The sequence below is a fragment of the Beta vulgaris genome, chromosome 7 (assembly GCF_026745355.1).
Source record: "Beta vulgaris subsp. vulgaris cultivar EL10 chromosome 7, EL10.2, whole genome shotgun sequence".
Classification (NCBI taxonomy): domain Eukaryota; kingdom Viridiplantae; phylum Streptophyta; class Magnoliopsida; order Caryophyllales; family Amaranthaceae; genus Beta; species Beta vulgaris.
The window spans coordinates 50,272,400-50,286,138 of record NC_079208.1 but is presented as its reverse complement, the minus strand read 5'-3'; the positions used below and the strand labels follow the sequence as shown (position 1 = coordinate 50,286,138).

Here is a 13,739-nt window from a genome sequence, read left to right as displayed (position 1 = left end):
TCGGATATATGACGTGGACTTTGACCAACTGAGATGCAGTGGAGAATTTCGTAGGAGACGCCGATTTTCCTGATTTCCTTCTACAATTGATTTTTGATAGATATAGGTGTCACAAATTCTTAATCGGATTTTTTCAGTACTTCAACAACACTATTGTCCTAGCGCATGAGCCATGAGGCCATCAGCCATGATAATGAGGGTAGATAATGTCTACATATGTAAACTCGTGTATCAAGTGAATAAGTTTAGCTATATTTAGTTTTCATTTTTTCTATATATAGTTAAGTTCATGTGAGAATAGTGTTTTATATGAAAAATGAGAATAAATATCCACCCTTAGTAGTTTAGTTAATGGACCAGATTAAAAGTTAAAGTTAAATGAAAATACCCAAAACATTCCCAATTTTGTCGCGCATTAGGGTTGGGTTCTAGTGAGAACTTTCTTATGGTGAGAACCGCGAGAACCCCCTAAAAATAAGTAAAAAGTTTACAGAATAAGAAAAAAAAATTGAGCAAAAGCATATAATGAATAGAAAACATTAAATGAGCAAAAACATAAAATGAGCAAAAAAAATATAAAATGAGAAAAAGTAAAATAAGAATAAAAAAGTTTGCGCAAAAACGTTACAAAATGAGCATAAAAATGTTAAATGAGCAAAATCATAATATTAGCCATAACGTCGTAAGATGGGCAAAATTATCGTAAAACGAAGGAAAATGAGTGGTTCTCACAGTTCTCATCATAAGGGTGGTTCTCATATGAACTTAAACATATATATATATATATATATATATAATATATTTATAATATATAATATATAATATATATATATATATATATATATTATATATATATATATATATATATATATAAAAGATCCGCTGAAAACTGAAAACTTGCTCATTTTACAAATCGTTGCTCATTTTACAAATTTTTGCTCATTTTCAAATTCTTGCTCATTTCACAAATTTTTGCTCAATTTACAAATTTTTGTTCAGTTTATAATTTTTGCTAATTATACGTGTTTGCTCATTGTGAAAAACTTTTGTTCATTTTACATATTTTTTGCTCATTTTATCTTTTTGCTTATTTTATTTTGTAGTTTTCAGCATAAGGAGTGGTTTTCACGTGATCATATTCCTATATATATATAATATTATATATAATATATATATATATATATATATATATATATATATATATATATATATAGAGAGAGAGAGAGAGAGAGTGAGAGAGAGAGAGAGAGAGAGAAAGAGAGAGGCAAGATCACATGAGAATGCTCCTTACATGAGAAATGAGAATGAATCTCAACCACACGATTGGTTTTAGAGTTAGAACACTTAATCATTAGAGTTATATCCCTCTAAAAAATTTTGAATTCAATTTTTTTTTGTTTTTTTTTTTGAATTTTTTTTCCAAATATTTTGTTTTTGGAGTTACATCACTTTTTCATTAGAATTACATCACTTATTCATAAGAGTTATAGCGTGTAAAATTTATCCTCATTTCTCATATAAGTATGCATTCTCATATGAACTCACTTCTATATTATATATATATATATATAGGAATAGGATCTTGTGAAAACACCCCTTAAAATGAAAACTGAAAACAGAAGATCTGGAGCGTTGATTTCTAATCGAATGGTTCTCGCGTACTCTCTCTCACTTGAGTTGCATCTCTACTTCTCTCTTTACTCCTCTGCTCTTCTACTGATGCATCCCAAAACAATAATCCTCAACACCCTCAAACTAACTGACTCAATCTTCAGCTTATCAAACCCACTCCATTCTATAAGCTCCAAGCCTACAACGTCGATCTCCAACACAAGACACCCACACAAAATCCTAGAAATTATCTCCTCATCCAATTCAATTTTCGTTATTCTCAGTAACTTCAAACAATTCTAATTATATAATCCTTCAGAAGAAAATCTACGTAAACAAGTAACCAATTCCACCAAATTCGCATCATCGTACAGAAATTCAGGCAAATTATACTCAACACCTGCAATCTGATGATAATTACTACTAGATTTCTGAGTAAAATCCAAGCACAAAGATTTGACCTGCTTTTGAACAGCGAATTCAATCCATTCATCAACGGAATTCGTATATTTTGGATCGATTTTTTTTCCATTGTGAAACCCTAACATAGAGTCGACAAGTTTGATGAAGGAGTTGCCAAATTTGCGATAGTTTTCGTCGGAGAAGGTGAGTGTGGAGACCGAATTCCAGACTGAATTGAATTGTTTGTACAAAACGATGGTTTTCGCTGCTTCTTCGACGTAGAGGTGAGAGAGAATGTGAGCGAGTGCTAAATCGGGCAACTCAGTGAGTCGATGAGGAGCGATTTTTAGGCGTTTACCTCGCGCGAGTTCAGGATCGCCGGCTAATTTGCCGGAAAGTTCATCCTCAGGTATTTGTTCGTCGACTACCATGAGAATAGTGGGGAGGAGCGAGTTCGTCGTAGGTGTTTTTGGAAAACCAAATGGCACTAGAACTTTCGAGCAATAGTCCATTAAAGACTCTTATAGCATATTAAGTTACCCTAAAAGTGCTAAAAGTTACCCTTGAAATATATATAAAATTACCTTAAAATTGCTAAAAAATGGTAAAAGTTACCCTAAAAGTGGTAATAGTTACTCTTATAATAAATAAAGTTATTCTTGAAATATATAGAACTATCTTAATATAATAAAGTGACCCCAAAATTGACAAAAATTACCCTAAAAGTATTAAAAGTTACCCTAAAAGTATTAAAAGTTATCCTAAAGGGGTTAAAAGTTACCCTAAAGAGGTTAAAAGTTACCCTTGTTTTCAGTTTTCAGATTAAGAGCGGTTTTCAGCGGATCCTTAGGCTGAAAACTGAAAACAAAGTAACTTTTAACCCCTTTAGGGTAACTTTTAACACTTTTAGGGTAACTTTTGTCAGTTTTGGGGTAACTTTATTATATTAAGGATAGTTCTATATATTTCAAGGGTAACTTTATTTATTATAAGAATAACTATTACCACTTTTAAGGTAACTTTTTACCTTGAAATATATGTTAGTGAGAGGGGGGGTAACAAATAACTTTAAAACAACAACTAATCACAATACTTTGGCAACTAATAACAATACTTTGTATGAATTTCGCCAAATATATGTTAGTGAGAGGGGGTAACAAATAACTTTAAAACAACAACGTAACTAATAACAATACTTTGGAAACTAATAAAAAACTTGACATAGGGTGACTTTTAAGTTTTCAACAAATCTACACCAAAATCCACCAAAAATTCACAAGTCAAAAATCAAATCACCGACAACAATCACGTAATTTGACAATTACAATTAGAAGATTAGAAGAGTATGCTTTATTTTCAATATTCGAGCTATTGAAAAGTAAATAACATTTAACAAGAATAAAAGAAAAATCAAGAAGAATGAATGTTAATAGCCTAAAAAAAGCATCTAATATGAATCCAAAATTGAGCAATCCAATAAAAATCCATAAGAATAGTCCAAAATTGAACGAAAAATGAAGATCTCTTCGCAATTTCGATCGAAAATTACTAGATTCAAAAATTCAGTTGAAGATCTGAAAATGATAAACAAAATGAGCTCAAAATTATCATAAAATTGACAATTACTCATCAAATCACATAACTCTCAAACCATAAAACAGAGAAATTTAAAATTATTCAACCTCAATCAATAATCAAAAATTCTCTCTCCATTGTTTCTTCACCATTGTTCCTTCGAGTACTTGCATAAACCATCAATTTGGTTATCATAACAATGAAGACAAGATAACCAAAAAAATCTCTTTTCTCTCTCCTAATCACAGTAACTAATCACAATCGTTCCAATCAACAATTCCAATCAAAATTATACCAAAATAAGTGACGGTTGGTAGATAATCTCCAATTACATCACATTTTGCGCTACAAAAACCTAAATCCTCAAATTTTCTTGAAAATTTGTTCGAAGTAGTTTGCTCATAGCAAAAAAATCAAACAAAAATAGCAGATTCGAAGGAACGAAAGTAGCTGAAAACTTATTCAGAGGTTGCTTCTCTTTTCATTGTGGTTGGATTCTTCATCTTCCTAATATGAGAATATCGCCATTGTTGTGATTAGGAGAGAGAAAAAGAGATTTTTTTAATAGAGGAAGGTGAAATGAGAAAAAAGAGTTGAGCGTGAGATGATAACAATGGTGAAATCTAGTTGAAGAAGAGTGGGGAGAGAGAGAGAGAGACAAGTAGGTGAGGAGAGAGAGTGAGAAAGTGAATTTATGAAAGAAGGGAGGAAAGAGAAAAGAGTTTGATTTTTAACGAAAAAATTGTTGGCCGCGCGATAAAAAATTAAGGGTGTGGATGTTTTGTTTTCATCAGTTTTTCAGCCTAAGAGTGGTTTTCACAAGATCCTATTCCTATATATATATATATATATATATATATATATATATATATATATATATGAAAATGCCTCTTTACCTGACAAATGAGAAAAAAATATCAACCACACGATTGGATTAGAGTAACAACACTTGTTTATTAGAGTTATAGCCCAAAAAAAAAAATCGAGCCCAACAAAAAAAATTATTTTTGGAGTTACATCATATTTTCATTAGGTTTACATAACTTGTTCATTAGAATAATAACGCGTAAAATTCATTCTCATTTGTTATGTAAGTATGTATTCTCATATATATTAACAAAGGATATTATTCTTATAATTGATATTGTATATAGTATTCTCTCAAAACTTCAAAATTACTAACTTCCTAAATTAACATTCGTTCTTTGCAAATAGCTATGCCATATTTATCAATTTTGTTCAACAATTACAATTCGTTAGAACATTTTTCCTTACATGGAAAAGTTAAAAAATATAATAAACTCAATTTCAATTTTGTTAAGCTTCGATTGGTTGCAGATGGCATCAAAAAGTCTCTAACATAGGAAAGATAATAGATAACTGAAGCCTTAAAGTTATATCAACTAGTTGCATATGCACGCGATGCGTGCGTCGACAATCGTATATAGTTATAATATACAAATTGACATGTTTTTATTTAAAATTATTTTGATAGTGATGTAATTTATTGAGGTTCTTTTAAACTAAAGGTAAATGATTTTTAACTGTTCAATACTGTTAGGGTAAAATTTGGTCGATGAATTAATAATTTACTTTTCAACGACTTTGTAAAGTTCTTTTAACAATTATAAATGTTAATAAACCATATTGTTTGAACTTTGTAAATATGAAATATTATGTTATCACGATATATGACTAACTTTTGTTGGTTGAAGATTCTAATTGATTTCGTGAATTGATTGTGTCAATCTAGTTTGTGAAGTTATTAATCTTATTGCATATTTCATTTTTGACGTACTCATATGGCAAGTTTCATTGATTCCCATTTTTCAATTTTTATAAAAAGAAAAAAATTGTTTTAAATTATTAGAGGGTATTTTAGTCACTTCAAAAGAGGACACCACACCTCATCCCTTGGCTTATATAATAAAGATATACCCGATATGATATCATGTGGATGTGATGCGCCTTAGCCACTCAATTAAAATTTTAATGTTAGTAGGATTTGTTCTTCTCGACATAAAACAGGTGAACTGAACTGAATTTATCTAAACTAAACTGAATTGAACTGAATTGAAATGAATAGTGATATGTGAGAGTAAAAGTATTGTCCAGAGCTGAATTGAATTGAATTGAACTGAACTGAACTGATTGAACTGAAAATAAGATAGTTGAGTGGTACGAAAATTCACCGTTTCAACACGATACGACTATACGAGTGATAGTTGTATTAAAACTGCTAAAAGCAGTTTTTTAACTAAAAAACGAGAAATATAATATGGAAAATATGGCGCTAAGTAGTAAGGGAAGCGGGAAGCCGCATTATACGGTGAGCCAAAAATGAAATTTTCGCTCTTACTTAGATACCTTCTTTTGTCGGCTTCTTCTACGCCATGAAAGATTTATTAAAATAGTATCAATTAGACAATAGCGATTAGTACTTTTTAATTAGTGACGTTTTAAATATTTATTATTATTATTCTTCTGAAAGAAATTCTGGATGGGTTTTTATTATATATATTGGGTCAATATTATTATCTAGTCTGTATAATACCATATCGTCATTTTCGTTTCTCTCTAACTTCTGCAGCTGTTGCGCCTATTACGAAGGTACTTATTACTTGTTATTTTCCCATAATTATCTTCAAATTATTGTTAATTAAGTTGTTTCTAATAGAGTATTTATCATTTCTTCTTCATTTGGTTTGTATGAATGAATTTGTGCTGCTTTTGATTATGAATATGTGATCATCAATTGGAATAGATAAGATGATTCTTGGATTTTATATGAACCCCAAATTTAGTGCGTTACAAACGGTTGAGATTTAGGTTTTAGTCTAATTTGACGTATGGTGATGGTGGTGGTGGTGGTGGTGTTTGTAGTGATGACGGTAGTGGTCGTGGTGATGGTAGTGTTGATGCGGTGATGGTATGGTAATGATGGTGGTGATTGTTATGGTTATGGTGGTGGTGGTGGTGGGGATGGTGGTGGTGGTGATGGTAGTGCCATGGTGGTGGTAACGGTGAGTTGGTGACAATGATGGTTATGTTGTGATGGTGGTGGTAATGATGGTGATTATGTGATATTAATGGTGATGGTGATGGTGATGGTGATGGGATGGTGAACTGGTGGTGATAGTGATATTGAAGAACAGATGATGTCAAACTATAGTCAACCAAGATAAGAAAAACAAACATAGTGTTAAGCCGACCTGGTTATTGGGTGGGTCGGGTGCGGGTCGGGTTTTGAGAGGGTGCATCGTAAAGGGCCGGTAGTGGGTCAAGCCAAAGGGGTAGTGGATCCATAGCGGGTCGATAATGGGCGGGCTGATAAACGAGCAAGAAACAAATAGAGCTAAAAGTGAGTATAAATGAATATGAATCAGTACATATAATATTATTTTAAAAATATTTTCATTTTTCAAATTAATTGGATTCTTTTGTTGGTCTAATAATGGTCATGTCTAATAAAGCTCTGTCCAATAAAAAACTTTATAAATTTGACCCTAATTTTTTAGCCATTGGATTGTAATCAAGTTTAGTGTTAAGTCATAGTTTCAACATGAAAAGTGAGTTGAGTTTGAGCCAAAAAATTGAAAGTGTGACCCATAAAGTGATAAAACCATAGTGCTTGTGGACTAGAGCCAAAAGACAAGAATTTACTGATGTATAGACTAATAAATGATTTTTGGTCATGATAAGAACAAGTTTGTTTCTTCTTTAGAAAAATTAGACAAAGCTCATATGAGCCACAGTTTGAACAGGCGGTTAATCACGCCTTATTTGGAATTGGTATGGGTGATCTGGTCTTAAACCATCAGTGGCCAGTCTAGTCACCTATCTATATCTAGGATGTCCCCCTTTTTAGATATAACCCTTCTCTTGAGGTAAACCTTAATTTGCAAAATGTTATTCAATAAAACAATTTTAGGGACGTCATCATTGATGTAAAGAATCCTATGTATACAGTATACCTCCGCAAATTGCATCTTTCGAAATTTTGAAATTCAGAATAAGGTCAAGTAAGAAGAAATTCTATGAGGTAGATGAAATTTTCAAAAGGAAATGTAATTAGGCGAGGTATTAATATAATGTTATATACGATTTAAGGCGTTCCCAAATATGCCAAGTTGAACGACTTTGCAAATTGAGGGTTGTCTTAGGAAAGGATACTAAATCTGGGTTATATGATAAAAACACCTTAAGGCTTAAATATAGGTTATGTGGTTATATGGTATAGTTAGCTTCTTTCTATCACATTGACTTTATGTTTTTTTAGGGAAGACTACAAGGCTTCCATACATAGAAAATCTGAAACATAGTTTTTTAACATACTAATATTGCAGGAAATCCTCGCTATGAAGCCCTTTGCTGTTCTCTGGGATGTATTTAGGCTTCCGAAGATCCTAATCCAGGAAGGAGGCCTTGTTGAGAGGCAGCGTATTCTTATGGGTAAAGCTGATTACATAAGAGCCAGGATAGAAGATTTTGAATCTTGCGTTTCTATTGAACAAAGTAGGAAGAGAAAGAGGGACGATGACCTCTTTTCCCGGTTAGCCAAGGGTCGAGCATTTTCACATCAAGCGAAAAGCTTGCTAGGACAAGTTAGTGAAGCTTGTTCAGAGAAGAAAAGAAGAGTTGAAGGAGGTAGCATCTTCTCCTCCCTAACATGGGCAAAGCGGGTACTAATTCACAAGTTGATTAACACATTGTCAGCTTATGAAAAAGAGGCTGATATGCTTCTGAGATGCACTTTGTCTGACAAACAAGGCTCAGATCATGGTAATCTTATGCCAGTCAGAAATATTTTTGGCCAACAAGCTTCAGATGTTTTGGACCAAGTTCAGGCCCTTTTAAGAGGTGATGAGATTGGAAGGATTTCTATTTATGGAATTGAAGGAATTGGTAAGACCTTTCTGATGAAGCACCTGCATAACTCTGTGCTAAAATGGGTCGAGCCTGAGAAGTTTGATTTTGTCTTCTGGGTTACTACTCCCCGTCAGTTCAGCATTGAGCGTGTGCAAGATGCTGTCGCTGCTGCAGTGAAGTGTGATCTCAGCAGTGATGATGACTTGTCTGTAAGGGCTAGAATACTGTCAAATAAGCTTGCACAGCTTGGCAGTTTTGTGATTTTCCTAGATAATGTACCAGAATCCCGTATTTCTGATCTTGACCAGATAGGAATTTCAGTCCCTGCAGAAGGGAGTAAGAGCAAAGTAGTTATAACTACTACGTCCAATTATGCTTCTGAAATGTTGGATAGTTTCAGAACTGTGAAACTTGGCCGTCTCTCGGATGAAGAAGCATGTGAGTTGCTGAAAAATGAAGCGAGCATCAGCACGAGAATGAGAAGTGATTCTTCGCTTAATAGCGTTACTAGCTTACTTGCAAAGAAGTGTCATGGTGTGCCGCGCATGGTTGTAGACGTAGCTACTCGTATGCGTGGCATTGATGACCCGTGTGAATGGAGAAATGCATTATTTGAGCTTAGGGGAACTCCCTTTTCAGGTGATAACGCTAGAACTTGATACATAACACTGTAAATTGAAGATGTAAGTTGTTACAGTACAAATTTACAGTCTTTCCTGTATAATTACCATCCAATGAGACCATTTTGCAGGCAAAATATTAATGAGAAAATGAATTGCGGATTAGTTATAAGTTGTAAATATTTTTCTTGGTCTCACAACAATATATATGTAAATAATGTAGTTACTTGCGATGGTGAGTGTTGTAGACGCAAACTCGCAATATCCCTGTGGCAATGAAAAAAGAGAGCTTCAAATGAAGAGTAGCCTTATTTTTTGAAGCTTAGTTTTTATGGTATGACTGTTTCCTGTAATATTTTGTGTAGTTGATGAGTTGTTCACTGCAATTAGATTAGCAGGACGTACATAATTCTACACTCTTAGAAAGATATTTGAAGGACGGATTGGATACATCTTATAAGAACAATTGTTATTAATTATTTAAACATGATTAGTAATCTACCCAATAGCAAGGTATAACTAATTACTAGTCCCAATTACTTGTACAATGTTGGGATGTCCAAAATGTTATTTTTCTTGTAGTCTTTTGGACATCCCAACATTGTACAACTAATTGGGGTAATGAAATCATATTGCCACAAAGACGTAAAATATGTAGTAATATAAAATTCATTAAACAATGGAATTTGATCATCCCATATCCCTGTACATACAAAAAGTAGAAGACAGATGACTGCTTGGGCGCAAAAAATATTGAAACTAAATCATTTTCCCATATCTGTATACTTGTTGCTGAAGCCATACTCTGGCAGAAGCTAACATCCTCCACTGAGTCCAAGTACAATTGATGAATTGATCATTTGGTGCAGAAACATGTCGAAATTGATTCCAGGCAACCCGGAAATCTGAAACCAGCAAAGCAAAAAAGTATCCTTGTTTGCATCAGCAGCAACTAGTTTCGATGGTTGAACCTAAGTGCGAGATACACCACAGGATACATTTTAGATGATCCAGATTCACATTTGTTCAGCACCAGATATGCAAGGAAAGAAAGGAAGAAAACAAAACAGAAATCAAAACAAACAATAGTTACAGAAGATGGAGACATGACATAACCTATTCTCAACAGCTTCAAACTTTTATTGGAAGTTGCAGGTGAACTCTAGGGTCTTTATCCCATATAAGAATGACACTCGTGATTCATTTAGCAAATCACAAGACCCCTTCTTCACCTTCTAAGTTAAAATATGCATTTAGAATATGTGAGGCCCCCTTCCGACGATAACCACCAACCACCAACCCCCAAGCCCACTCTGCCAGTTTGTTGCTCACACTTTGTTTAGATCCCAATCATGGAGAGAAGGTAGTGGAGGCAACAGGCAAGGAAAGAAAAAAAGGGGGCTTGGTTTATACTTGAAGGATAATAAATACAATATCCTACCAATTCTCTTCAGCTCTTCCATGTTATATCCAAAATGAGGGAAACTGAATCTGTTCCTTTTCTTTTACTCTTTATCCCTCCAAAAAATTGGTCACAACTCACAACTAATGGTGTGTTCTTGTCAATTGTCACCTAAAGAAAAAAAAGTAGTTTCAAGGCTCGGTAGGCCCAATCAGGTCTAAAAAATTTCAAGTTACATAAAACACTGTAGATTGTTGGGTGGGATTTATAAGTAGCCTTCCCTGATGCCACATTGATAAATATACTTCCCTGATGCCTTCCCAACCAGAGCTTGTTGTCCTCTTACCGTGATTATATAGCTTACCATGACAACATCACTGATTATAAAAAAAGGGGACTTAACAGAAAAATATCGTTATTCTCTTGATGTTGAGCTCCTTGAGCATCCAGTTCAGAGCACTAGCAAAACATGGTTCCTGATATATGGGACATCTGACAACCCACAAAAACGCAAGTGATTCAGTTAGTATGATCTCTTGCCCTCTCATCAAATAAAATTATCAGTTACTTTCACATTCAAATTTCAATTCCTTGCTAACCTGGCCTATGAGCTGAAGTAGATGTCTCACTCACTCCCTATGGAGGCAGGGAAGAACGGCAGAGAGCCATATCAATCTTCAGCCTTTTACTTTCACGGCCAACTTTGGGAACTATTGGAAGTTTGTTCTTTGTCCCAAGACATCCCGATTGATATAGTGCATAGCTCCATTCACAAGGGTCATCTTTGCCACACATGGAAGTAGCCAGCTGTACAATCTCATGTGGAACACCAGAACATGAATCTGCAAGTAACATAGGCATGTCTCCAAGAGAGGGTTCAGAGCCCTCACCAATCCTTGCTTCAAGCCTGAACAGCTGGTATGCTTCTTCACTTGGAAGGCGTTCAACTTTGATGGCTTCAAAACCATCCAACATTCTGCACAGCAAAGTAGAGCTAGTACTTAATACCAATTTGCACCCGCTGCCTTCTGCAGGGAGTGGAATTCCTACATGGTCCAGAGAGAAACCAGCTTCTGGCACACCATCTAAGAAAAGTGCAAACCTGCTGCCAAGACTTGCAAATGTATGTGACAATTTCGTAGCCCTTATACTCACATCATCAACTCTAGAAAGATCACAGTTAACAACTGCAGCAACAGCATCTTGAAAACTCTTAATGGTGAATACACAAGGGGAAAGGACCCAGAAAACATAATCAAACATGTGTAGCGCGCAGTTGTGCAAGTGCTTCATCAAATGGGTCTTACCAATACCTCTTGGACCATGAATAGCAATCCTTCCAACCAAATCATCTTTCAGCCGGAGCTTAAGATGGTTCAAAGTTATAGAAGCACTTCGGCCAACTAATGGTTTGACGGGTATATGATAGCCACCACACAGGCCATGGGCATCAGTTAAAGCCTGTTTAAGGAGAGCATCACCCTTCAACTGATGGACTTTCATAGCATAAACCAATTGGCAACCATCCCATCTCATCTTAGGACCCCCAAAGAAACACCTCCATCTTCCAACTTGGCTTAACAAGCCTGTAGCTTCCTCCAGAAGCTTCTGACTCTCAGCCATCCAGTGGCCAAGGTCATCATTTCGCTTTCGCTTCTTGCTTCGTCGAACTGGAGAGGAAGAGATTTCTCTATGAAGGTCAAGCCTCCTAGCAGTTAGGGATTCAGTTTCACCCTTGAGAATTCTTTTTCTCTCATCAAGGCTGGCTACTCCACTCAAAAAGGTTAAAAGACCAAAAATTCCCACAAATATGGCTACTGGCTCCATAGCTATTACTTCCCCTGTATAAAATTCAGCACATCAAAATCCCATCTTTCCCCAAATTTCATAAACAGAAATACCTAATCCCAATTTCATTAAAAAAAACCCTGGTCATTAAAAAAAAACCTAATTCCATTTCATTTAAAAAAAAAAACCCTAATTCGAATTTCATAAAAAAAAAAAAGAACTAATTCCTACTTCAAATTTAACAAAAGCAATCCTCTCTTTCTTATCAGCATATAAACAGCTAGACGCTAAACACAAAATTAAAAGGGAATTACAATCTAAAGCAAATGATGATCACCAAAAAGTGAAAAATCGAAAATCAGTTGATAAAAGTGACAATAAATAAACATGAAAGAAATGATAATAAATACAATAAATAAACATGAAGATAATTAAATAAAGATACGGATGATCAAATGACATTAATTAAACGTAAATCAATAAGTATGAAGCAGAAATTCCAATTGAAATAAAAATTTATCAAGAATTAAAAAAAAAGCTGAAAAATCAAAAACGGAAGTTATATTTACCTTAAATTGACGATTCAGGTACGACAAGCAATAAATTTAAGCTATGTTGAGAGAAAAAAGGAGATGCTCTAGTGTTTATATCCTAATAAACATATAATGATTTGCTCTTATTAATAAGGAATTTCACTTATTACTCCTGGTTTTAGCTTCTCTTTTTTTTTGGTTTTTTTTAAACTCTAGTGTTCTTTCCTTGGAAACTTCCTTATTAGCAGTTTAGCACTCCTAATTGTTATCCTCACTCCTCGAGTCCTCGTCAGTCCTCAGTTCCCATAAACGCTTAACGCGCAAGTAAAGGCCTATTGTCCCAGTTTAATACATTTCACTAGGTTTTGGACCCGTGCATAATGCACGGGAACTTTAATACAATAAGAATGTTTATATATCCGCTACATTGAAAACATATAAACGATTATTTACGTCTACTTGATCAAAAACTTTGTGTTTAAGAGAAATACACATTTATATTAATTATAAAGTTGTTTAACAGATACATGATATTCATATGTTTTGGAAGACTTCTTTTTAGAGCAAAACAAAATGTTTTAAGAAGCTACTTCATCCGTTCGTAGTCTAATATAACAATGAGATTTTTACACTATTCATTCACTATCATACCCTTTCACTATATATTGTTATTTTTATGTAAAGACAAATATAGTCATGTGGGGTATTGTTAGATTCGTCTTGATATATATTTTCAAATTATCAAATGTGTATAATTTTACTAAATAGTAAATAAAGATATTAATAGTAAAAATTGAGCATTGGCAAGCGCGAAAACCCAATTGCTGCAGTAGAAAAAGAACGGAGGAAGTATAATATAGTCAGAAGCAATTATATCATCATAAGTAAAGCCAACAACACCTTAGGAGGAAGATTGGAATTCCAGATTTTCTTCCACAC

General features: G+C 34.0%; 2 protein-coding genes across 2 annotated transcripts; one reads left to right on the top strand and one right to left on the bottom strand.

The window, feature by feature from the left end:
* Positions 1-5,906: 5,906 nt before the first annotated feature.
* Positions 5,907-9,249, top strand: LOC104899615 (putative disease resistance protein At3g15700). The gene is made up of 2 exons (XM_010686831.3): positions 5,907-6,198; positions 7,935-9,249. The coding sequence occupies exon 2, from the start codon at positions 7,947-7,949 to the stop codon at positions 9,114-9,116; it is 1,170 nt and encodes a 389-aa protein (XP_010685133.1). The 5' UTR covers positions 5,907-6,198; positions 7,935-7,946; the 3' UTR covers positions 9,117-9,249.
* Positions 9,250-9,730: 481 nt separating this feature from the next.
* Positions 9,731-13,104, bottom strand: LOC104899614 (probable disease resistance protein At1g52660). The gene is made up of 3 exons (XM_010686830.4): positions 12,837-13,104; positions 11,079-12,320; positions 9,731-10,971 (listed from the first exon to the last, which is right to left on the bottom strand). The coding sequence occupies exon 2, from the start codon at positions 12,304-12,306 to the stop codon at positions 11,116-11,118; it is 1,191 nt and encodes a 396-aa protein (XP_010685132.1). The 5' UTR covers positions 12,307-12,320; positions 12,837-13,104; the 3' UTR covers positions 9,731-10,971; positions 11,079-11,115.
* Between the last annotated feature and the right edge of the window lie 635 nt (positions 13,105-13,739).

What these genes read in the sequence shown, in the direction of transcription:
- LOC104899615 (XM_010686831.3), top strand. Translation starts at nt 7,947, where the DNA reads ATGAAGCCCTTTGCTGTTCTCTGGGATGTATTTAGGCTTCCGAAGATC.
- LOC104899614 (XM_010686830.4), bottom strand. Translation starts at nt 12,306, where the DNA reads ATGGAGCCAGTAGCCATATTTGTGGGAATTTTTGGTCTTTTAACCTTT.